This window comes from Melopsittacus undulatus, chromosome 19, assembly GCF_012275295.1.
Source record: "Melopsittacus undulatus isolate bMelUnd1 chromosome 19, bMelUnd1.mat.Z, whole genome shotgun sequence".
In the NCBI taxonomy this organism is placed as follows: domain Eukaryota; kingdom Metazoa; phylum Chordata; class Aves; order Psittaciformes; family Psittaculidae; genus Melopsittacus; species Melopsittacus undulatus.
The window spans coordinates 1662442-1687064 of NC_047545.1; the positions used below are offsets into that span (position 1 = coordinate 1662442).

Genomic DNA, 24623 nt, shown 5'->3' on the forward strand with positions numbered 1-24623 from the left:
ATGTCTTTGTGTGAATCTGAGGTATGGAGCTCATGCTTTACACAGGCCTGCTCAAGCAAAACAGACATTACATATCGTCTCTAAAGGGTTACAGCACAGTATTTATTCAACAGAAGAATGCAAGTTTGTCTAAAAAGAAGGCTGCATACATCGAAATCAAACTCGTTCGGGTACAAACACAGCCCTTGGAACAGAAAACCTTCCATTTATTAACTGGTCAAATGAATTAGACAAAATGGCTTGGAGGAAAGTTCAGGAAGGAACCGAACCCTGTGCAGCAAATACAGATGTCACCAAAATTACAGAGTCATCTTCAAATTAATCTCTTCATTTAAAATACCCATTGGCAACAACAACAACAACAAACCCCATTCCACTTTGACTTCCATCACGTTACGATGCCGAGTAGCTTATTGACAAGTCAGGGGAGAAAACCTTCAAGCTTCTGAAGAAGTAGCACCCACCCCTTTTCCTGCACAAAAGGAGTTTGGATGGACACATATTGGTGGCAAGGCAAAGGCAGCAGGACCCAAACCAGAGCCTCTGGGTGCTCCCTGGGGCTCAGCCCAGCCGAGCAGCCACAGCTCTTATTGCCAGGGCAGCCAAATTCTTGGCACTCATAAGGAAAAGAATCCTGCTCATTTGTACATAATGTAGCTATTGTCATGGCTTTAGTGTGGCAAACACTGAATGCCCCAGGTAGGGAGAACTTCTGGACTAGAGGATCATGCTGCTGTCTGGATGGGGTGAGGAAGGGATCTGGAATCGCAGGGTGATCCAAGCAGTGGAGAACCAACGGAGACCAGAGGTGTGCAGGGCTAAGTACTCCCCTTTGAAAAGGGGAAAGAAACCCCAAAAGTTACCTTTGAAAAGCAAGAATCTGCTTTCCTGATCCAAGCACCTGAGCTCCTGGAGCTCCCACTGTCCCGTTATTGCTTCTGGAGGTCAGTGTGTTTTACAGCTTTTGGTTTGTTTGTCTGCTAAAAAAACAAAGGAGCGACATCCATGTTTGGAGCTAGTAATACAAAAATCACACCTGAACTCTGTTGAACATCCCCCAGTCCCCAGTGCCCCCTGAGCTGGCCATGGTTTGCAATGTGGAATATTGTTACAAAGATGAAGAGTTGGCAAAATGCATCCCCCATCCAACCAGGAAAAAAAAGGAAGAGGAAAGCTTTTTCCAGCTGTAACATCTGTTAAGTCTAACTAGCTGACAAGTGCTTCTGATGGAACACGCTTGCCAGAACACTACAGAAGAGGAGGAGGGACTTCATGGAGGAGGGAACACAAGCTATTTTTCTCCTTCCCTCACCCACAAAATGCACAAAACCATTTGCAAACAACAAAGGAACAACACAGCATCTGATCACATGCAACACGAGGCGATTTCACGGGCTGACGCCGTCGCACGGAGTTATCTCTGGGTCATTCCTTGCGGCAGGATAACGGGAGCACATGCTATCCCAGCAAAAGACTCTGGGAAATGTAGGTCCCTTTCCCATTCATCAGTTTCGGTGTTATACACCTGCACGATGCTGGTGACATTGTTCAGATGCCAATTGTACCCTCCTACAATATAAATCTTTTTGTCTAGTAAACAACAGCCTGCTTCCGACTGCCCCGCGCGCATCGGGCTCACCGTGGTCCATTGGTCTGTTTCAGGCACATAATATTCCACAGCCAAAACATCAAAGCAACGGTCAACATGGTCCATGCGTCCTCCCAAAGCATAAATCCTGCTATTTGCACTGACCATGGCATGCAGAACTCTGGGCTCATTCATTGGGGTTTTAAACTCCCACTGATCCGCAGTGGGGTCGTAGCAGTGCAAGGCTTTCTTGTCTTCCACCGAGATGCCGTACCCACCTGAGATGTACAACTTGCCTCCCACCGTGGCTCCCGCGTGCCCCCACGTCCTGCGTTTCAGGGAGCACACGTAGGTCCACTCATTATTTTGGGGGCAATACTTCTCCACAGAGGCCAGGCTCCCCGAGCGGTTCCTCCCACCGGTGGCATACACCATGCCATGCAGGACGTTGAGCTGGAACTGGATCCTGCTCTCCTGCATGGCCTGGATGCGCAGCCACTGGTTCAGGTGCGGATCGTAGCGGTAGCAGATGTCCACAGCTCCCTCCCCGCTCCGGTACTGCAGGTGCTGCCCTCCAACGATGTAGACGAAGTTGTCGAGCACGGCCACGCAGGAGTGGCTGCTGCCCACCTCCATCTCCGTCAGCTCCTTGAACTGCCTCACGCTGGCATCCGGCAGGTAGTAGACCTTGCAGCTCACAGTGCGGTCGTTGTCGGTGTAGGGAGTGCCACCGAAGGTGATGAGGGACAGGACATCCGAGCGGATGGTGGTGCGAGGGGACTGCATCTCATGCTGCCGGAAGGGCAGGATCTGGTAGTTGAAGGCCTCCAGCAGATACTGCCGGCACAAGACATCTTCCACCATGATGTCCAAGGTCTGGACGCTGTCCACCAGCTCCGAGGACTTCATCAGTGGGAAGCGGATATGGCAGAGGACCTGGCTGGCGTTGGCACGGCGGGTTGGGTCATACTGCAGCCACCGGACGGCGGCCCGGAACAGATCTATTTCACTGCAGCTTTTCAGCTTATTGCTCTGCAAGAAGAAAACAAGGCGCTCCAGGGGCAGGTGGAGGAAATCCTCTTCCTCAGAGATCTGCAGGAAATGCCTAAAAGTGAATGCATCTACTGATTCCTTCAAGGATGCGAGGCTGAAGGTGGTGGCCATCTGCCCGATATTGAGACACGTTTCTACGCTCATGGCAGACTTCAGGAATTCTTCGCAGAGCTCTACGACAGGCACCATCTGGAGGAAGACAGCAGCTCCCAGCACATCCTGAATGCAGTCAAGATCAAGAGTCACTTCAGCGCTGTACGCAAAGTCTATAATGTGCTTCAGTCCTTTTGCAGATAGACCTTTCAGTTCAATCACATCTTGGCTGGCTTCTCTCATCCCGCCTGCAAACATTGCCCTGGGGGTCAAGAACACAAAGATTTCACCCCCTTTTAAATACAGGTAACATGATGCATCACTTCAGAATTGTATTTTACTCTTTTAAATCATACTGATTCCCTCAGGGAGGATGGGGAGGGAGGGGAATAAATCAAGGCTAAATCCCTAAAAGGCAGGAGAAATTAAGAGTCTGCAGTTTCTTACATAAAGCTTGCATAAACACTGCACTGAGAAGTACTATTCAGCTACCAGAAAGTTATGGTTTTCAATCCTGTGGCAGCATAATTAAGAGCGGACCACAGGACAAAGCTTCAGGAAGTGGGTAGAGCTACCAGAGCAGGGAGTTCAATATGCTGGACACCAAGGAATCCATGACACTCAACAACCAAAGGAGACCACGGGATCTGCACCAGCAGAGGTTGGTAACCAGACCCTAAAGAGTTCTAGTGTTCAGGAAGTGTGAGCACAAAGAAGGAATAACCTGTGTTTAGGCGGTCAGGACCCTCTGAGCTTGCCTGCGGCACTGCCATCACTTAGCTTGTTCTATCCTAGGCTGGCTATGAAATCCAGATACTGCAGATGCAACACATCTAATGGTAATCACAAGAGAACCTCCCCCCCAGGGTTCAATCCCAGCGCCTTAAGTAAACAGGGAAATGGGAGTTGCAGCCACTTCAGAATCCGCTGTCATGTTGCAGCACGACGGCAGGGGGCTAGCAGGCAATTAGAAAACAAGGAGAAAAACAAGGTTCTGTTCGAGCACAGCTGCAAGCACATCAGTTGACCAGGCCACGCAGAGATTAGGCCCGAGATCACCTCCTTGGGAGGCTTCTAAATTCCACAGGAAGCACATACCACGCCAGGGCCTGACGCAGACATCTCATAAACCATGCTGCTGGAGCAGTGCTGCGTTTCCCAGCACCGGAGCCTGCGGGCGTGATGGGGACACAACTGCACGTTGGGATTTAATACAGTGACATTCAATTTCAGCAGGCTTTGTTACAGATGGGTAGCCTGGGGGCAATGGTTGTGCTCTGGGTAGCATTGGACAAGCAGTAGCAGAGCAGTTCCAAAGTTAAAGCAGGCTGATGGAAGACCAGCTCCAAGGAGCTGCAGCAGCCACTGTCATGCACACACCACAGCAAGGCTGCAGGCTGTCACACAAAGACCTGAATTGCTGGCAGCTGCCTGCACGTTTGGAACTGGGTTTTCCATCGGCAGCCCACTCTCTCCCATCAGAAAGGTAAATCCATTCTGAGGGCAGTGTCGTTATTGCTGCTTTAGGAAGCTGTAGAGACTCTAAGGTGTAAGTTAGGCAGCAAAAATGCTGAACGGACCCTGCCCTGCTGCATCCATACAGGAATAAAGGAATATCTTGGGAACACTGTCACAAGAGTTCCAAGTTTCCTGTCCAAATTTGCCACCGTCCAGCATAAACCCAAGAAATCCTAAATGACCTAAATGAGGAAATACCTGCACATGAAATCAGCTCCCCGTAACTGGGTGACCAGGAATCCTGTTCACAATTATTTGTCCATACAGCAGATGAGAGCCTTCTGCTAAAATCCCTCTGTGCATCCCATGTCCCAGAACAGCACGCTGCCCTGATCCCTCACCCCAAGGGGTGTGCAGACACATGTGTGCTCGAGCATTAGCTACACAGAGCTGAGCATGCAGCATGAGAAGCATTATTGTTGCCACGATGAAGACAAAGTGGAATGCAATTCCTTTAAGAAGCGTTCCAGTTCTCAAATGCTGATTATTACATAAATGCCTCAATTTCACTCTTTTCCTCCCCTCCCTCTCTGCATAGAACCAGAGTATTTTCAAAAGCTAGATTATTCTGCCATTGTTCCAAAGGACAACCTTCCTTAGCACCACACAAGTTATAACAAGAAACCTACTCAGCAATTACATTTTGACAGGGAAAACACACTAGCAGTGGCACTGCATACAGCATTTATGAATACAAATAGTGCTATTAGCATTTGGTGGGAGATCAGCTCCATAGTTAATTGCATGCCTGGTAGGGAGAGTGATAAGCTTGGAGGGTTTATGTTACCAAAGGGAGAGAGAGGGGAACAGCCTAGAAAATATGTGTGTACAGAAGACAGACATCAGAGCAGCTGAAGAAGTGGACCAAGGGATGCACGAGATACACCAGGACACTGAAGTCCCTTGCTTGTGGTGACCTGCTCAGCACACATTTGCTGCTCAGGTCAGGAAGGAACCTGCATGGTGAGGACTGCAAACCCCATTGAACAGCCCTTCTCCACCCATACCTGCTATGATCTGCAGTCTCAAACATCCCTCAGGTCGAGCGCTCTGCTGTTCTGAACCTTCCCAATACCCTTTGCCTCCAGCATGCCCCTCACTTGACACTGCCCCTGGTGCTGCCAGAAAAGGTCCCTAATTCAATAGAGAAGTGATTCCATGCCAGAGAACCATTATAAAAGAGCTTGACAGAAGCAAGATGGATGAATATGTATTTTTGCTTAAGACCAAAGTTCCTGCTCTGCCATTGTCTCACTCTGCATTAATAGCTGAGAACACTCATCTCTGTGCTTCAGTTTTCTACCCACACAAGATGGGACAACTCTCCTCTACCTCCTGAGGCTCTGGAGAACACACACCCAAAACGTTTCACACTCTTCAGCCTGTGAACAGTAATCACTGTGGACAGGTCAGTGGTATTTAAAGACAACAGGAGTGTATTTACCATCATTCAATGGGATGACTCATTTCAGAGCCCTCTTGGAAACCACCTCAGGTAGCTCCAAGGCAAAAGCTCCTTTCTTCAGCAGCACCTACCAGGAGGGTTCAGGCCCCGGGCTTGAACTTCCATCTTGGCCCAGCAGCTGCAGTCAAACACACCTCCTCCTCTGCATGCAGGTAATCCCACTGACCTCCACAGGGCAAAGCAGACCCCCAAAGGGTTGTGCATGGGGATGATTTTGGGGTGTGGTGGGAAGGGTTGGAGTGAGGGGGGATGGGGAAACAGAAAACCAATGGGAAAAGTAGAAATGCCTGCTTCCCTGTCAGATTCTCACCTGAAATAGTCACTGCAGGCAGCCAAGACAACTTTATGAACCTGAAACACTTCATTATTTATAGTGAGGATGACATCAAGCAGCTGAGCCTGAGCTCGGAGCGAGGCCAGTCCCTGCAGTAGAGTGGTGCTGTGGCCAGGAGCAGAGAACGTGCATTTCAGGGTGCTGTTCTTGTCAGCCATGCTAAAAACAGAACAAGAGAGACAGGCTGGTTTTAAATTAAAACAATATGTGGTATACCTACAAAGCATGCTGGGGAAGCTCTGTAACGTGAAGCAGTTTGAACACAAATTCCCAGCTCAACAGCCACACAGAACATCATGACATCAGTACCTCAGTTGTATTCCCTTCTCCCAGCACAAAAGAGACTTCCAGGTTTTTACATTACCCTTTCCCATCAGTGACAACCCATCACGCTGCAGCACACATGGCCTTCAGAGACCATCCAGACACCAGCCAGCGAGGCCAAAACCTCCAACCAACATCAGTGTCCCCACTCTACAACCACCCCAGAGCCCACCCTGGCCCTGACTTCAACCACCAGACTGAGTCACAGTTGCTTATTCTTCTCAGCACCTCTCCTGCCTGCAGCTGTTGGATACTCTGTGCTGTCCAAGGACAGCCCTGTTGGCCTTACTGGGTTCTGGCCTTATGCTGGACCCTCATGAGAAGAGCAAAAGCAAAGTATTACATAGCACTGGCTGCTCTAAATAACGTCAGCTGTTTGAACTGCACTGTAAACAGTCCCCTCCCAGAGTAAATATTTCCTTGGTTTTCCCAAAGCCTCTTGCACATGTTCCCCAGAGCAGAGCATCATTCTTGGATCCACTCGGCCTCAGATGCACTTGTCAGTAAGGAGGCTGCCTTCGGAGGTGAACGGCAGCAGCATCTCTGCACAAGTGGAAGAGACTTCTTGGATGCTCTGTGCTCCTCTGAAGATAACAACAGTTATGCTGCAGATTTCCCAAGCAAGGGAATAATGGGTCAACCCACCCTGCACAAAATGGGCATCCCACCAAGGAGGACCCACTCACACCCACAGAAGCATGACATCCTAAATTCATTGGCAAATTTGGTCCAACTCTGAACTACTTGTCAGGATCAGATCCGAGGAAGAAAACACACACAAGCACCAGTATTCAGAATGGCGTTGATGGTTTTGGGTTCATCCTGCTATTTGCTGGCTGCATTTTAGGAAATATGTTATGGAAGCATGAGATAAATAATGCCAAACAGATCATTCCGAATCTGGAAAGCTGCATTACTTGATCCCAAGTCCACAGTGAGAGAGTGAGCTTAGTGCTGCACCTAAAGAGTAGAATATACCAACAAAGCCAAATAAAACAGCACAGGTCCTGGTGTATCATCCCATCACATGCTACCAACTGTCCCTAAAAGTTCCCCACCTAAACAACAACAACAGCCACGCACAATGGACAACACAAGTAGGTGAGGTCAGAGAAGAGTCAGGGAGATGGGATAACAAAAAAGGGGATGTAAACAATCCTCAAACAATAAGGAACAATGGACAGGACTTGCTGCTTGCCCAACTTATCGGATTGTCATTTCCTGCAAGCTTTAAGAGGCGGGTTAGGGGAAATCTGGGATGTTCATCAGAGCACCCAGAGGGCAGGCGCTTTGTGTGAGCAGCTCCAGAGCTCTCTGGGATGCTGCAGGATGCAGATAGTGAATCTCTGCAGCCTGTTTCAAAACTCAGGCTTGAGGACGTGCCTCAGAATTCATGCTGGGATGCCTGGTACAGACACTGTGCTTCTTGTAGCACAGATCTGAAACTCCTGCCTTCAAGTCAAAGCATACTAACAAGTCTTAGTTCAGAAACTGGAGCCCAGCTGTAACATCCTTCCTATAATGAAAAGGATTAGCAAAAAGTCAGTTGCTGACAAGACCTTTATCCATGACTCCGTGAGCCAAGAAGTGACTATCCACTCCAGCTCTTCCATGGTGAAAGAGGAAAGGGATTGGAAGGAGCGAGCACATGAATATTCATCACATCAAACTCATTTTACTCACTGGAACAAAATGGCTTTGATTCGCTGGAGTGAGAGGAAGAAACACGGAGCCTGAGCATGGAAAAGATGTTGCCTCTGAGCACAGCATCATTCACTGAGCAAACCCGTTCTGCTGCATGCTGGACACATGGAGCTCACCTGGAGATGGTGACTCCTGAGCTCACCGTAACTGCATCAGACTTCATCTCCCACAGGATTCTTCTCATGGGAATTTCCTTCAGCACTTTTTCCCTACCCATTTGATATATTCCTGTTCCCAACGCAAGGGTTTATCCATACAGGATTACTTCCACCAGACCCACAACCCTCACAGCACAGGCTCCTCTTCAAACAACTTGACCTGAACAAGTAGTCCTCTGTTTAGCTTTTTCCCATTAAGTTTTACAAGCATTGTTAAGAACCATAGTGTAAGTTTAAAATAGATGGAGGACTAAATGTGGCCGGGTGGATATTTCTATGCTGGAATAAACATGTTTGCCTGTGTGATTCATTTCAATAGGTAATTGTGAACAGCTACCCCAGAAAAACTCCCTGCACTTCCTTTGTCTGTTTACAGGTATAAAATGAAAGGATCCAAGGATTACAGGATCCTCCAGGGGGGAAAAAGCCCAAGAAGCAAAGCATTAATAATGTCCAGTCTTCAGTCTGGAAAACAAAAGAATTTCTAGAAGAGCCACAAAAGGCAAATAAAATCCACACAAAGCTTGAGAAAATCAAGGAGAAAACTTTGCAAGAAACAAAGTGGGAGAAGGAAAGGTGAGAAACCAGCAGCAAATACTCTGTGGAGTGTGGCTGGTAAAAAGGGGCTTGTGATCAAATCAGGCTTGGCTCTGGCCGGGCTCTGTGCCACAGGGTGCTCTGCTGCACGGCTTCGCTTCCTGCTCCTTTGGGAAGGGAGGAAGAAGAGCAGCAGCAGTTGGATGGCAGAGAAACAGAAATAAAGCACAAAGGGAAGCCTTGAACATGTGAAAGCGCCTTTGTGTGGCTGTTCCTATCTCACTCGGGATCTGGATATGCCGTGTACTTGTTGCTTAACACTCTGTTCCAGCAGACAAACTTTGGGAAGAGTTGCATGGACTCCTCAGCAGTTCAGAACATGCCTTCAAGATAAAAGCCTTCCATGCACAATAGTGGCAAAGTGTTTATGCTGCTCCTTCCCTTCCTGATGGAGAGCTTCTGGAACTTTCCTTGGGAGTTGGTCTTTGTCCTCAAAAGGGAACAAAGAGAGGAGCCCTTGCCCTGCGGTGGAGCTGTGTGGAGTTTTCTGTGGCTGGAGCATCCTTTAGCAGGGACTGAGCATGCCATCTTGGAGCAGGGTCCAGTGTGTCTGCCTGCATCCAGGCAAATCTAAAGCATAAAAATAATTCACATCAAGCTGCATTTCCTCTGCGCATCCCATAGGATTCACAGGGGAAGGGGATCCGAAAATGTTTACATGATCAGGGCCTCTAACGTGAACATATTGGTATAAAGGTGACTTTACAGGAACAGAAAATCCCACTTTCCACATGGAAATCACTGTAGCAGTGAAAGGTGTCTTTATAGTCACTGCATCCATCACGTGAATGGTGAGGGCAGCTGGAATTCAACAGGCATGTAGATTCCAAAGGGTGATGCGCTTTGGGCAGCAGCCTCAAAGACTGGTAGCATCACTGTTACCTGATTTTCAAAAAGGGACTACCAGGAATCAAGTAATGGGATTGGGGATTTGTCTCCAAGCTGCTGCTCTGAAGCCAGATTGCTTTCAATCCTCTCCAGTCGCTGCAGGGTAAGAGTTCATTCAGCACGGTGTACGTGACCTCAGCTTGGGGAAAACCAGCCCAAACCCATGCACCCACTGCAGGCTTGTGCTGATGTTAAAGCAAGGGTTAAAGGAGAGGCAGACAGCAGGCAGGAGAGGCAAACAAGGTCAGAAATTCTCCTTCTACTGCTCATCTATTGCAGCAGCTTGGCCATGTGCTCATCCTTGCCCCGAGCACGCTGACCATATCCTTAGCTGGCATGTTCTGAGCCAGGGCTGCTTGAGTTCTGACCAGAAACAGATGCAGAGAGGAGGCACCTGAAGGCAGGGCTGAGTGCCCAAGAGGCCTCTAAAGCTGATGGGCTGAGAGGTGTTGAAGGGCCACACTACAGGAATCGGTTCAGATGAGGCACAAAGAACATCCCAAAGAACAACCGTCCCCTGCCTCTGCCTCCTGGATCCCCCACAACATCACGTGTCACCCCAGATGCATTTCAAGCTAATGAATCATTTTTACCAAATCTGTCCTGATGATTAAAAACATCAAAGCTGGAATTAAAGGCTTACCAAGCATGAGTTCATATTTCAGCATGTTTGCAACTACTGCAAATTACACCAGGCCAGACGAGAACCTTTCAGTGATTGAATCCTTTGCTAGACAACTGCCTGTCCTCTTCCTCCTGGTGGAACGTGGTCCTCCTCAGAGGGAGGGATGGGTCAGTGCTAGTGGGGCTGGCTCTCCATCCCAGCTCAGCATCCCTGCCAGCATCCAGCCACGTGTTCCCACTCTCCACACAGGTGATGCTCCGTGATTTCTCACACAGGAGAGACTCAGGGGCTGGCAGGGTTTCCAATAGGGCAAACATCCAGCAGCAGCCTCTAAAGGTAGGACCCCACGGGGCATGGCTGGGGTGCAGAAGAGGAGGGAGGAAAAGCAGCAGTGTGTGTGTGTGTTCACATGCACAGAGTGCCACAGCTTTCCTGGGGAGAAACAAAGGATCTGGGATTGCAAAACAGCCAGCAAGGCACCTCCGGAGTGCTCGAGCCTGCAGGAGATTTCCTATGGTGAGAGCTGCAGAACTAACACAAAGCTGAAGAGTAACTTTATTTAGCACACAGGGTATGAATATTAAGGGCCTTCTTTAAGAACCTCTGAAAGGCAGCATTATAGATATTTTAATAATGCAAATCATTTAATGCCTTTAGTTTCATGCCCAAGTAAAAAACACATTCGGATTCTGATTTTTAAACTACAATCAAGACACTTAAAATCAAAACAAAAGTCAAACTCCCTCAGATAAGTCACTGGTAGCCATGGTTACTGTAATATTTCAGATCCTGAGGCTTTATATCACATGCCCAAATGATGAAAATGAGTTCCCAGCACCTCACACTAACGAACACTACGGGAGCTGGAAAAGGCCAAGCTCTTTGCTGCAGATCTGCTGCTTCACAGCCTCTTCCCAGGAGCTCCGGACACGGTCCCGTGGCCTTTGCACCCCCTTAGGAGGTTTCCTTGAAGTCTGGGTGCAAGGAAGAGCAGATGCTGCCAGGCAATGAGACTTAAAATACCTGCCCTCGTAACCTACTTACAGCCCAGCAGCACGACTGGCACCAGCACCCCCTCAGAAACATTCACCATCGCTTCCCCATGCAAATTAGCACCAACAATAAGCCCTTAATGCTGAGCAGCTAATTAAATATTAACACATGGAGTGAAGGGGATGTTTTCCAGAGAAACATCATCATCCTGAGGGAAGACATGTGAGCAAAACCATGTAATCGAGTTCTTTGTTCCCTTTTCCACCTCCTTCCCTTAATTCCTCCTTTTTCTCTCCTCTGCCTCCTCTCATTTTCCTCTCTTGACACCCTCTCTTTCATCCAAGGCAATAAATACAACTAAAAAGCCTGAGACTAATATCTCTATCTAAAAGTGACTAAAGCAATTTGGAGTGCTCAGATAAAGAGATTATAAATGGGTCTGAGTTTTAGAAGGAGCAACACTGGGGGGGGGGGGAAAGGGGTCTGTAAAATGCCTGAAGCAGAATAGTGATGTTTGAAAAGTCTCTGCTTTTGTCTTTAACACTTTGAGTCTCAAGACTTCAGGAGAGCTACGTGCCCAACAAACCAGTCCTTTTGTATCTCTGTTACAGGTCATCCCTCTCACAAAGGAACTGAGGTCTCAGAAGATGGACTGGGCACCAAAGGGCTCCCACACCCTGCACTGCCTGATTCAGCCTTGCCTTAGTGAACCAGCAATGAAAGCCACGTTTCACAGAAGCCAGGAGGTACCTTAATGCTTCGGGTTTAAGTGCTTTCTGAATCAGGTCCTACTAATCCCACTATTTGCTTATCTGCCTCCTCCTTCTCCCAAGCTGGCACCAAGGCAACCCTGTAGCCAAAGGTAAGAGAGAGAGGTGCAGCAAGAGGCTTTTCAATTGGGTTTTTCTTTACATATCACTTTGTGGTCCCCCCAGAAGTCCCAGACACGTTTCCAAATCCCTGTTTTCCTTTCTCTGAGCTGGACTCACACAAGGCTCAGCAGACACACACACACACAAACACATTCTGCTCCCAGGCTTCAATGGGAGGTTGTTTGCAAGCCAAAGGAGGTAGGGATTTGGTTGCTGCTAAAAGCACTAATGAAGCTGGATGTGTGTCAGAAGCTGGCCTTGTCAAAGGGAGCACTGGAGCAACAAAAACGTGGAAGGTGAAATATCTGCACACATTAAGCTGTGTGCTACCTCATGGAGCTTCATGTGAGGGACTGGGCAGTGTGTGCTGTATCTGGGGCAAACTGGGAGGGGGAAAGGGAAAAAGCATGGCAGGGGATTAAGGTCCTTTCCAACCCTAACCATTCTATGATTTTAGGATTCTTAACGATGTTCCTATTGCAGAGCCAGAGCCATCATGGTGCTGGTGCCAGGACAAGGGGAAGAGCAGTTTGGTCCTTTTCATTCAGCAGCTCTGAAGCAGGGGCTCTGTGAGCCCTGATGTGCACACTGTTACCAGCATGAGGGTTTTGGAGGGGCACGAAGCATCAGGCTGAGCACATCCTTCACCAGGAGCTGCCATTTCTCTCTGTTCACATCCAGAGCTACCACAGAGAATCTTGTCCTGTACAGGGGTTTTCCTGGTGCACTCTCAGTCCTGCCCCAAACCTCCTCCAGCAGCAGAGAGTGAAGCAGGCAACATACATCACCCATCCCTAACAACACCCTGCCCTGCCGCAGCCTCAGCCTTTACAATGACTGAGGAGGGGAAGATGCTACCCACCCCTCAAACTCACTGTGATTATGTTCTTGTCAGCCCTAAACCTAAAGCCGTTGTGGCAGGAACAAACTGAGCAGGTAGAAGGACCACTCTGAGAAGGTAAATGACTGTGGCAGCCACAGGGAGCATCCCAGCAGCGAGGAGTTCAGCTGCCGGGTGCTGCTCCCAGCCACAAAGGACTCCTGAAAGGAGGGTGGGTTTTACACCATGGAAACCTTCCCTGTGTATCCATGGCACAAGCTCTTTCCACACTGGATGCTCCCTCTGGCCGCGCTGCCTCCAGCAGCTTCCCGTGTCTCCCACCTTCCAGTGCCAGCCGCCAGCCCCGGCTGTGGGACGAGGGCAGTGACAGTGACGCCGGCCCCAAGCAGTGTGTGTAACAGGCAGAACCATCCTTTCCCAGGCGGAGCAGCAGCACCCGTGGCAGAGCCGCTGAGCAAAGGCCGAGAGGCACCTAGTGGTGCCGGGAAGCACAGCAGAGCCACCAGGGCCACCGCAAGTGACACTGGGGCCAGCCCCAAGCGCTGCTAGCCCCCCAGGTACCACCCTGCGCTTCCCTCCACCCGGCTCCACCATCACGGTTTCACCCTCAGAAACACTGATCCATGGCACGGCTACCACTGCTTTCACCCACAAATCCATCAGGATCTGTCTTGCCACAGTGACACGTTCCCACTTGGGATGGCCCATTCCAGCCCTGCCAGCAGCTTCTAGCATGGCAGAGTTCCCCCCACCAAACTACCCCTTTGGAACCTTCTCCCACACCACCATACCCTTCGCTCCGTGCCTTGGAACAACTTCCCAGTCAGAGTACGAGGTGCTCAGCGTTTGTCCCAGCCTGGCTCTGTGGCTGCATCGCCTGGGCAGTGTTGCAATGAGAACAACAGGAGTAGTTACATGCAGAGTAGGTACTCCAGCGTGCATCGCACGGCACACGCCTCTCCTCTCCCTGCACCTCCACCCTGCAGATTGGTGCCTCGCAGCAGCGAGGGATGTCGAGCACAAACAACACGAAGTGATGAAACAGCAGAAACAAGACAACACCACTAATGCCATCGCTGCAGACTGAAGGAACCATGTTTTCCAGCAGATGCAAGCAGCTGCCCAGCACTTGGCATCAGAACACCAGCTCTCATTCAGCTCCAGGATGAAACTTTCTCACCACCACAGCTGGGTTTAGCCCTTACCTAAATCCTCTGCACTTCCCTTCCAACAGGCTTGCAGCACCATTATGGTTCCCAGCTCCTTGGGCAGCTCAGTTCTGCAGCAGCTCCATGTCACCTCACCTGAGCAGAATTAACCAAGACCCCCAGAAGTGCAGCAGAAGCTTCTCTTAAGGGCAGTGATTTCTGTGCAAGTTCAGCACTTCTCTGCCACATAAATGAGAAACTGGAAAAGACACCTGAGCCATCACCCCATGATGCAGGGCTCTTCTTTCCAAAGCAGTGAACGCTACACAACACTTGGAGGTAAGGCCTTTAAAGAATCACCAACGTTTACTTCTGGTCTAAATGAAACCTCCAGCTCAAGAGTTATTTTTACAGCATAAACATCTACACCACAACAACTAAATCTGGTTTAAAATTGCCATGTGGCAGAGGATGGAGGTAGAAACCGCACAACACTGAACTCCGAGCGGTTTCAGAAGGAAGAAGAACTCTAATTGAAGAGTGAAGCTATGCAAGATCACAGGAGCACAAAAGCAAGGCAGACTCACAGCCCTTATCATTATCTTCCCCCGATGGTTTTACTCCATCCTCCTGTACATTGCTGCTCTCCCACTGCTTGCTTTGGAAGGAATAAGGTCAGGGAGTTCAGCTCAACTTTCCCCTGCTGCAAACCCAGCCACACGTACTTGTAGATAAGGCAGACCTGCAGTTCTCCCTCGACCATTCATCCTGGGTTTGACAGCTGGGATGCTTTCAACCAACACACCAGCACGTAACAGTATTAGAGAGGTTCTGAAATGTGTTTACATGCCCTGGCTGCCTTCCTGCCCATCTTCAAGGGATTACTGGAGACGTGCAGCTCTCCTCAGCAGCTTGTCTGGACAACCCCGATGAATTCCTTCTTAGAGGCCAGCATGGTAACATCCTCTCCAGCACCTGAGATGGTTTTCCTAGGTCTCTGCCACCCTGCTTTGTACAACACTCCTCCCCAGCATCGCAGCACACCTTGGCTAAAGCACTGAGGGCTTTCCTCACTGGGGGCACCCATGGACCTGCCCCTTTCCTCTCTATCACTCACCTGTATCCAGGAGCAGCACTGTAATACACAGTGAATCCTGCAGCCTGTAACTCTCCCTCTCCATGATATGGAGAGCTGGGAGTAAAATCTGAAACCCATTTGCAACTCAGGAAGTTCTGTCCATAAGGGAAAAAAGGGAGGACAGGAGGGAAGGCAAGTTTATTTCAAATGAGAAGATTTAGGCTGTTTGCTTTCCAGTGCACAGCAATGGCCTTATCTCATGCCAGCAGTGAGCCAAGGGCCTTTTGACCGTACCCTATTGCACTCCTTATTGCAGGAGAGCACGGGATGCCCGGCAGACCCGCGGCTGTCCCTGCTCTGGAAGGCAGCACACGCATAGGAACCAGCATCAGCCATGCAGTAGCAATTCCAAAGATGGAAATTCTGCCCGTGCTGAGTGCACCACCGAAATGGCATGTGTGTAACAGCAGGAGAGGAGTTTGTCCCTTCGCCATAGACAGCAAACACTCACCAAGTGCAAAAAAGCCACAAGTGGAAGCACCTAACAAGGAATCACTGCTGACCCTCTCGCCCTACGCAGCCGATGCAGCGTCTCCAACATCCACCATCAGGTTTGTCCCCAAGACATCCATCCTTTACACCAGACTAACAACCACCAAGCAGTGGTACCCAAACTGCAGTGAGCTTTACTTTAACAAAGAAAACCAGGCAGCGATAGGAAGGCAATGGAGCTGAGCTCGGGGCACAGAGCTCCTGCAGCTCCACACCAGGTGATGTATCACAGCCCTCAAACAAATGACTTCCATGTCTCAGTGCTACACACCCAGTGCCGAGGAGCTCCGGGGTGAGTGGCCCTGCACCCGTGTGAAAGGAGTGCTGCTGTTCCTGTGCTGCTGCTCTGAGCAGGGAGGAAAGGAGCTGCAGAGAGATAAAATGAAACGCCCCAGGCAACAGTATACAGTTTACATAGGAGGTCATTATAAAAAGGAAATAAAATGTATATATAAGTATATATACACACATGGAGAAGGTGAGAACTCAGACCGGCTTCCCCGGTGCTCAACAATGACTGTAAGAGCTTCCCTGTCCACGGTGTGACACACAGGAGCAAACACAGAGTTAAACGATGCTCTGAAGTGCAGGGCCGGTTCACAGCCCAGCATCCCGGCGCAGACAACAGCTGAACCCTGCCCAGCACAGGACACCCGGAGCACAACCCAACAGGTACCACCCACAACCCCCCCATGGGTACCCAGAGGGGGAGGGACCCTCCAGGAGGGTTGATGCTGAGGGGCCCAAACCAGAATGGGCCCAAACCACCTAACCCTAACCCGGTGCCTCTACAGCCCCAGCGCAGGGGGGTCTGTGCAGCTCACAGTGAAGCCCCCTCAAACCTCAGCCTTCCTCCTCATCCCTGCCCCACCAAACGCTGTTATTCACTGTGGCTGCCCCATCCCTGGCAGTGCTCAAGGCCAGGTTGGACCCAGGGGCTTGGAGCAGCTGCTCCAGTGCAAGGGGTCCCTGCTTGTGGCAGCGCTTGGAGCTGGAGGAGCTTCAGGGTCCCTTCACCCCAACCCCTCCGTGCTCCCATGGCTCCCTCCGAGGCCCACAGCACCCGGGCCGCTCTCAGGGCACCCCCCCCGGGCTCCCTGCCCCACACGACCCCCGAGCAGCGGCCTCAGCACCGACAACGGCCGCACCGAGGACCCCATTGCCGCTTGAAGGCGGAGGAGCCCCGCGGCCTCCCCGGGCCCCACCGGCCCCAACCGGACCCCCGGCACAGGCCGCGCCCGGGCCCCGCTCACCTGCTCGGCGGCTCCGCGGCGAACTCGGCCCCGCCGGACTCCGCCATGTTCGGGCCCCGGCCTGCAGGGGCCGCGTTAAAGGCGCAGGAACGGGAAGGGCCCGCGGCGGGGCCCGGCACCGGCACCGGGGATGAGCGGCTCCGCCCCGCCGCCACCGCGGCCTCTGTCACCGCCCCACGGAGGGGTCTGTGCTGCCCCACGGCTGAGGGGGACGGAGGGGTCCGTGCTGCCCCATGGATGAGGGGGCCGGAGGGGTCTGTGCTGCCCCACGGCTGAGGGGGACGGAGGGGTCCGGAGGGGTCCGTGCTGCCCCACGGAGGGGTCCGTGCTGCCCCACGGCTGAGGGGGACGGAGGGGTCCGTGCTGCCCCATGGCTGAGGGGGCCGGAGGGGTCTGTGCTGCCCCACGGAGGGGTCCGCGCTGCCCCACGGCTGAGGGGGCCGGAGGGGTCCGCGCTGCCCCACGGCTGAGGGGCCCGGGGGTCTGGCCCCATCCCTCAGCTGAGGGCTTGGGGGGGTTCTGTCACCGCCCCATAGCTGAGGGGGCCCGGGGGTCACTGACGGGGCTTGGGGGGTGTCTGCCACGGCCCCACGGCTGAGGAGCTGTGCGGGTGTCACTGGGCCCCACAGGCCTCCCCATGGCAGAGCCGTTATCCAGCACAGCCCCTGGCCGTGACCCCCCCATTCCGTCGGGATCTCACATGGGATCCATTGTGTCCTATGGCATATGCAGCCAGTGGGGACGAAGCCTCTGACAGCCCCATTGTGGAGCGGGTTCCATGGGGTGAGTGCACAGTGGTACCCTCCAGAGGCTGCCTTCACCACACCACATCCCCACACATGGTCAGCATCAGCGCCTGGCACAGACGAGGCCAAGCATGGCAGGGTCCGTGTGATCCCAAAGCTGGCACACATCTGGAGAGCGGATGGTCCAGAGGGCATCCAGAAAGCAGGAAATCATTCCTCGCTCTGCCAATGACCGGGGCGAAACGGCTTTGATTTCCCATGCCTCCGTGTCCACATCTGTATAAGGGGAAGGGGGAATTCATACATGAGGATAAACGCGCTTGGAAAGCCGTGAAAACACCCTTTCAAGTGAGCCTGATGAAAACTTCATGTTCTGGAGCCCTCTGCTTCAAGGAGAGCAATCTGTTTCAGAGGCAGGGCTGTGGATTTGTCTTATTGAAACCTTCTAAATCTGCTGGAGCATTACAAATATTTGGCATTTCCACAGCACATTTCATTCCCAGCTCCAAATGCGTTTCACAGACATTCATTAATTAAGCCTCATGAAACCTTTGGGAGAAAGGGAAGCAAGGACTTATTAATCTGCTATTTGTATTGCTGCAGTGCATGGAGACCCCAGCCAGGACCTCGGGGCCCTGTTAGTTTAGGCCTGACCTACACAGAAGAGGAGATGTCAGCACGCTGAGGACACGCGGGAGAGGCAGCGGATGAGCACCGATGCCATCAGTCACTGGTGTTTCAGCACTGTGCCCTTCCTGCTGCTGGCGTGGCTCCCACCCCAGTCCTCCCAGCACCTCACCAGTTGCACTGTGCCTTTTACTGGTGTTCAGGGGCTGCTGCTCCTCCTCACCAGTGCCTCGCGCTCATCCTGCTTCATTTGATACCTTCTGCTTCCTCCTGGGGCTGCTTCGGCCTCGCAGCACACCCTGCTCTTAAAAAGGTTTAAAATGAATGCTTTCCCTTTATTATTTTTAGGTCCACACAGATATTTTAAGTGCATCCATTTCAGCTCAATAAGTGCACAGCCATAAAGCAGCCCTGCTGACAGCTACCCCGGCCCCGCTGCCCACTCGCTGCCGACCTCTCCATCCCAGGTGGGTCGGCGATGGGAGCTGTGAACGTTACACCTCTGCTTCCCCTGCAGGAAAAACCAGGCTGTGCTGCATGCTGTAAATGCCTTTCACATGTTCCCCAGATCCCAGTTAAATTGAACCCCAGAAGGTCTCTCAAAGCATGAAAAATGCATTTATAAGATGCTGGAAGGAAGATGTATTCCATAACTACTCTGGTGACCAGGCGTGCTGACTTGTGTCATGTGGGGAAGGAACCAAAAGGGGGTATTTCTTGTTATTTCATACCGCTGATGGGATTTTATCTCTGGCAGCAAATCCAGGAACTTTTTAGTTACCGTTATTATTTGATTTTATGAGCCATTTGATATTTGGTTTTATTTCTGTTCATTATTTGTTGAGTGCTCTTAGCCCCTTCCCCAAGAAGCCTACCTTATATCTAAGGTGATTTTTACGACCAGTGTTAGCACAGCATCCGAACAACTCACACAACTTTAATACATTCATCCTGCACACAGCATATCGAGGCAGTCCTGGTATTCCTACTGTGGGGAGCTATGGGCTGCCCCTACGATCCCAGTCTAACTTACTGGGTTAAAAAACCACAAAATAATAGTAAACTCCAAGCTATTTACATTCTTTCTGGTCTTCATTTTAAGCCATCAGGATGTATTTGAGTCATATTTTCACCTTCTCCCCCCACCGAAGAAAACCACGAGGACTAGCAATGTACCTTTCACTGCAAGCTAAGCTCTCGCATATCCCACGGCTCCCACAGCTGGGCCTTTAAAATCTGCGTCCAACACTGTGAGACTAATGACAAAATCATGAGCTGGCAGCGCTGCCTTTTCCTCCAACCTTCCTGATCCATCCTCAGGAGCAGGAATTCCTCACAGCACTGTGGGTCCATGCGGTTTGTGTGAGGATGTGGACGGCTGACAAGGGGATTTTGCCCCAGTTCTTGCTAGATTTCCCCCAGCACAAAGCCTCTCCATTCATTATTTGCTGTAGTTAGGGAGGAGTGACCTGCCTCTTGCTCCCTGCACAGCATCAGTGAGGAGCACTGCCCCATCTCCTGCCCATCATGCGTTCTGGAGGTGCTGTGGGCTTCCTCAGTGCCCCTGTTTCTGGCTGGTGTTATTCCCTCTCATCCCTGCTAATCCCTATGTGATCCCGACAGTGTGTGAGCCCAGGGAGGGGTTGAGATGCGGGCTGGGTGCATCTGTGTGTGCTGCTGGAGCCGGAGCATCACATGAGCCACTCCTTCTCCCCTTTGTTTTACTCCATAAGGATCCCCTGCCTGCATCTCCCCATGGTTATGTTCAGCTTTGGAGATGTTTTAGCTCCCTGAGGCATTAGTGTCTTCTGGGAGGCTGGTGAATGTGGGACCCTCTCCTTCACCCCTCGAGCACCATCTCTACCAGTTGCCACCATCACAGGCAACTCCATGAGCCACCACCACCAGCCTCAGGGAACGTGGGACCCCAGCCCTGTGGTGATACCCAAGGAGGATGAGTCCTCCCACCCATCCTGGGGTGCAGACCAGCCCTGCAGGTCCCCAGTCTCCTGCTGCAGAGCCACTGCCAAGGGTCTGGCACAACACATGGGCTGAGCAGCATCCCCTTCCTGCTGGGATGGAGACAACTTGGCTCCTTGGCCAGGCAGCATTTCCCACCCCATGGAGCAGTGATGCTGACAGATAACACACACGTGTTGCAGTGTTACCCACACATGTCGGCCCCCAGAAAGCAACGGCACAGCCCCGGCGCCTGGAGAGGTGAGCAGGGCACTTGAGGGAGCCCGATCCCCATCCACCCAGCCAAACCACAACCATACATCCCTGCTTCCCCTGACCAGCTTGGCTGCGCTCCTCACCTGGCAGAAGAACACACGGCAGCGAACATAAACACGGAGGGAAGCGAAGCCCCTCATGGCCCAGCCAGCGAGGTCTGCGTTCCAAGAAGTAATGAAGCCCAGGGAATGGAAAATGCATGTCACTTGGCTGGATGCTGCCGAGAGGGTGCTTGGCTTCCCCACGGCATGGCCACGGCACAGCAGCTGCGCCAGGCCCCGCCAGCGGCACCGCGCTGAACTCTGACATTTGGAGACGCAGAAGCCTTTGGCTTCATTATTCCCCCTCTTCCCCCCGAGCGGTCCCTCGAGCCGGGCTGGAATGTGCGTGGTAGGGACAGAACCAATCCCATTAGCACGAGGAGATTGTTTTTCGTTCGGGTTTGTTGCTGTTGAATCACCCGTGGCCCTGAGGCTTCGGGTAGGTCATAGGAAGGGGATGGGGAGAGGACACCCATGGGTGTGTTTGTCTCGGGGGGATGCTGTCCCCGGCTCGGGGCTCCCCTGCCAGCCTGGGTTTGGCAGCACCACAAGGTTCCCATCTTTGAAGGCCACGAGAGCCTTGCTGCCAGCTCCAGGGTGGTGCCTGGGAAGGTTGGAAGGAGCATTGATAAGGGCAAGGGCTCAGCAACCATGCGCAGGGTCAGGACGATGCTGCGAGGCAGTGGTGCTGCCAGAGCTCTCCTTGACCCCCTGCATCCTCACCCTCACTCCATCCCTGCACGTCCATCCAGACGGACGAGCACTGGAGTTAAAGCTGAGTTTACAGCTCTGTGTCGGTCAGGACAGCGCCGGATTGCAGCCATGTGCAAGCAGGAGCTGGGCCAGGGGCAGTGAGAGGCAGCTGGAGCAGCTCGAAAACATCCTTCCCCAGCTGAGAGAGGAGCCCTGGCTCTTCCTCCATCATCTTCAAACGCTCTGCTCTGGCAGGGCCCAGAGCTGCTGTTTCACCCTGACTGTGCTTCCAAAGGAAAGACCCTCATTCCTCCAACATGAAGCAAGAGTAAGAAGCCTCCCGCTGGTTTCTTTGTGCCCAGCAGCATGTCCCTGGGATGTGAGTGGAAAGGGGAGCAATGGGTGCAGACCCAAATGAACCAACACCGAGAATCAGTCCCAAACCATGAAGGTGGGAATTGGCACATGTGTATGTGCAAGGCAGGGACTTCTCAGAGCCCTTCCTCACCTTGCTGCCCCAGTCCTGGGCTTTCTGCCTCGTGCAGCATCCATGGACCATGCTTTTCCTAGCAGAGATATCCCACTGGGACACAGCACAGGGCTCTGGACACCCAGTGGTGGGTCAAGGAGCTGGGAGTGCTCCTCAAGTCCTCCTCAGCACGGGTGAGGTGATGAGAAATAGGGTGAGCAACATCACTGGGAGCAGACGGCAAGAGGGGAGGGAAATCCATGTGGGAATGCATTCACTGCATGGCCCAGCTCCTCTGGAAGCGGAGCCAGGACAGAGCCCAGCAGTGGAGACTTACTGGGGGGTAGAAAGGAAGGGGCATGTTCTGGAGGTGAGAACAGCCCAAAGAAGCCACAGAGAGAGCCCCAACCAGCTGTGGTTCCTGTGGCTGGGCACAAGGATGTGACCCACCATGGGCTCGTGGTTGCCATGGGCTGGAGGGTGCGATCATGCCACAGGCTGGCTCCATGGGAGCCAATGGGGCCACACACCATGAATCCTGCTTCTCCTGCGAAGAAAAGGGGGAGTGAGAAGGAAAAAGGCGTTGGATGGAAGGCCTGGCTGCCTGCGGGGAGTGGAACCAGCTGATTTCATGCATCTCCTCCTCGTTAGAGTGGGGTCCCTCTCACCTGCTCCCGGCCATGGTTCCTGCACCCCATGCCAGCAGAGAGGAATCTGACTCCAGCTTGAAGGCAAGGAGCTCGTCCATGGATCCCCCCCCCAGGAGGGGATGTGCTTGGGGCCGGGTCTCCAGCTGTCTGCACCCATCCTGTGCCTTCCCACCAGCCCCTGGCTGGGGATGCAGAGAGAGCCCTGTGTGGGGGACTCACCCCTGTCTGCTCCTGCTTGCACCCGACCACGGCTGCAGCACTGCAGGGTGGCTGCCAGCACCCTCACCCAGCCCATGATGGGGCTCAGCACCAATACCTTGGGCTATGGGTGGAAGGTGCTGGAGAAAGACACCCCCTGACACCATCCGGGGGCACCTGGGCTTGGTTGTGGCCTAGGGACTCTTGCCCCTGCATCACCAGTTTGTCCCTACCCCAAAGGCTGCTCAGTACTGGGCCCCCATCTCTCAGCCCTTCCTCTTGTCCTACCAGCCCCTGACCCCCTCTGCCCACCCTGGGACCCCAAGGCACCCTCAGCCTGCTCAGGACCCCGTGCAAGCCCCACAGCCCAGCATCCCTGCAACGTGGCCATGGCACAAGCTTCCCTGTGCCCTCTGGTTAGGAGCTGATCCCAGGCACAGAGCTCAGCATCCCCCTGGCATTGCCTAGATCCCGATGCAGGGATAGCAGGGGCCGTGCTCTGGCAGCTCTTGGGAGCTCTTTCTTTGGCTGTGACTCGTCACAAGCTCCCCAGTATCCATCCGCAGCCCCGCAGGGGTCGGGCAGCACCTCCTCATTCCCAGCTCCACATCCCAGCTCAAACAAGCAGCTCCGATGGGGCTCCTCGGGGGCCCCGAGCTGCTGCTGGCTCGAGGACGGGACCCTGCTGAGCTCCTGAAGTGCTAAAAACGAGCCTGGAGGCCCTTGCGTGAGCAGTTGTGTCGTGCTTGGCATGGGGAGAGCTCCAGTGCGGCGTGGATGTAGGAGCAGCGCCAGGACAAACCCGCTCCACGTGCGAGGGAAAGGTGGGAGCAGGGGGAGTGTATCCCGGCCCTGGCCAGGCTCACAAGGACTCCATGTGTGCATGGCCCCGGCTGTGGGTTTCCTGCTGGGAATGGGCACTGGGATGTTCCTGGTGGGTGATGTCAGTGGGAAAAGCCTTCGTCCCCCAGCCCTTCTGTGTGTGTGCCTGAGAGCATCATCCCCCTGTGGTCAGCATCCTCCTCCTCCTCCTCGCAGTGGAGGTCCCTGCTCGCCCCACACCTTCCTAGCACCCACTGAGCACACCCACCCCAACCAGCTCCCCATGGAGCACAGAATCCCCTTGTACACCTGATGCAGGGACCTGACAGCCCTACAGCAGAGAGGAGCATCATTCCATGTCCATCACTCCATGTCCATCGCTCCATGTCCGTCACTCCATGTCCATCACTCCATGTCCATTGCTCCACGTCCATCACTCAATGTCCATTGTTCCGTGTTCATTGCTCCACATCTGTTGCTCCATATCTGTTGCTCCATGTCCATCCCTCCATGTCCCTCCCTCCATGTCCATCCCTCCGTGTCCATTGCTCCATGTCCATCACTCAATGTCCATTGTTCCATGTTCATTGCTCCACATCTGTTGCTCCATATCTGTTGCTCCATGTCCATTCCTCCATGTCCATCCCTCCATGTCCATTGCCCCATGTCCATCCTTCCATGTCCATGCAAACCAGCTCAAGCAGGGGATTTCTCTCCAGTTTGCTGGAGGTTTCATCCTGGCTCAGCTTTGGGACATGAGCTGGGAACAGACCCACACAAGGGCTCGAACCTGCTGGTGATGGGCACCAGTGAAGCCACCAACTCATCCAGCTCTGGTACAAACCTTTATTCCCCCTCTGCCCACACTGCCCAGCCTGGGGCTGGGTTTGCCCTTGGGAAGCCCACGGCCCCGTGTGGTTGCACCCCAGGGATGGGGAGAGCCACCACGGCCAGGACAACACCACAGACTCCATGAGCTTTACACGTGACAACGAGAAGTGTACCCCAAAACAGACACGAGCCCCCCCTCACCCCCAGCCCCGCTCCCCAAACCCAGA

At 52.7% G+C, this 24623-nt stretch overlaps 1 protein-coding gene and 1 long non-coding RNA gene across 5 annotated transcripts; one reads left to right on the forward strand and one right to left on the reverse strand.

Moving 5' to 3' along the window:
- Positions 1 to 79: 79 nt before the first annotated feature.
- Positions 80 to 17199, reverse strand: KLHL26 (kelch like family member 26). 4 transcript variants are annotated; one of them, XM_034070869.1, is made up of 4 exons: positions 17085 to 17199; positions 6028 to 6210; positions 1640 to 2996; positions 80 to 980 (listed from the first exon to the last, which is right to left on the reverse strand). In XM_034070869.1, exons 1-4 carry the CDS (start codon positions 17129 to 17131, stop codon positions 930 to 932), a joined length of 1638 nt encoding a protein of 545 aa, XP_033926760.1. In that variant the 5' UTR covers positions 17132 to 17199; the 3' UTR covers positions 80 to 929. The 4 variants fall into 4 exon arrangements, with proteins under 4 accessions (XP_033926760.1, XP_033926759.1, XP_033926761.1 ...); XM_034070868.1 differs by having other exon boundaries at positions 80 to 2996; XM_034070870.1 differs by having other exon boundaries at positions 80 to 2996; positions 6028 to 6235; positions 17085 to 17197.
- On the forward strand, positions 15476 to 19243 carry LOC115945248 (uncharacterized). The gene is made up of 2 exons (XR_004079628.2): positions 15476 to 16503; positions 18434 to 19243. It is a non-coding gene; the product is annotated as an uncharacterized lncRNA (long non-coding RNA).
- The last annotated feature ends 5380 nt before the right edge of the window (positions 19244 to 24623 follow it).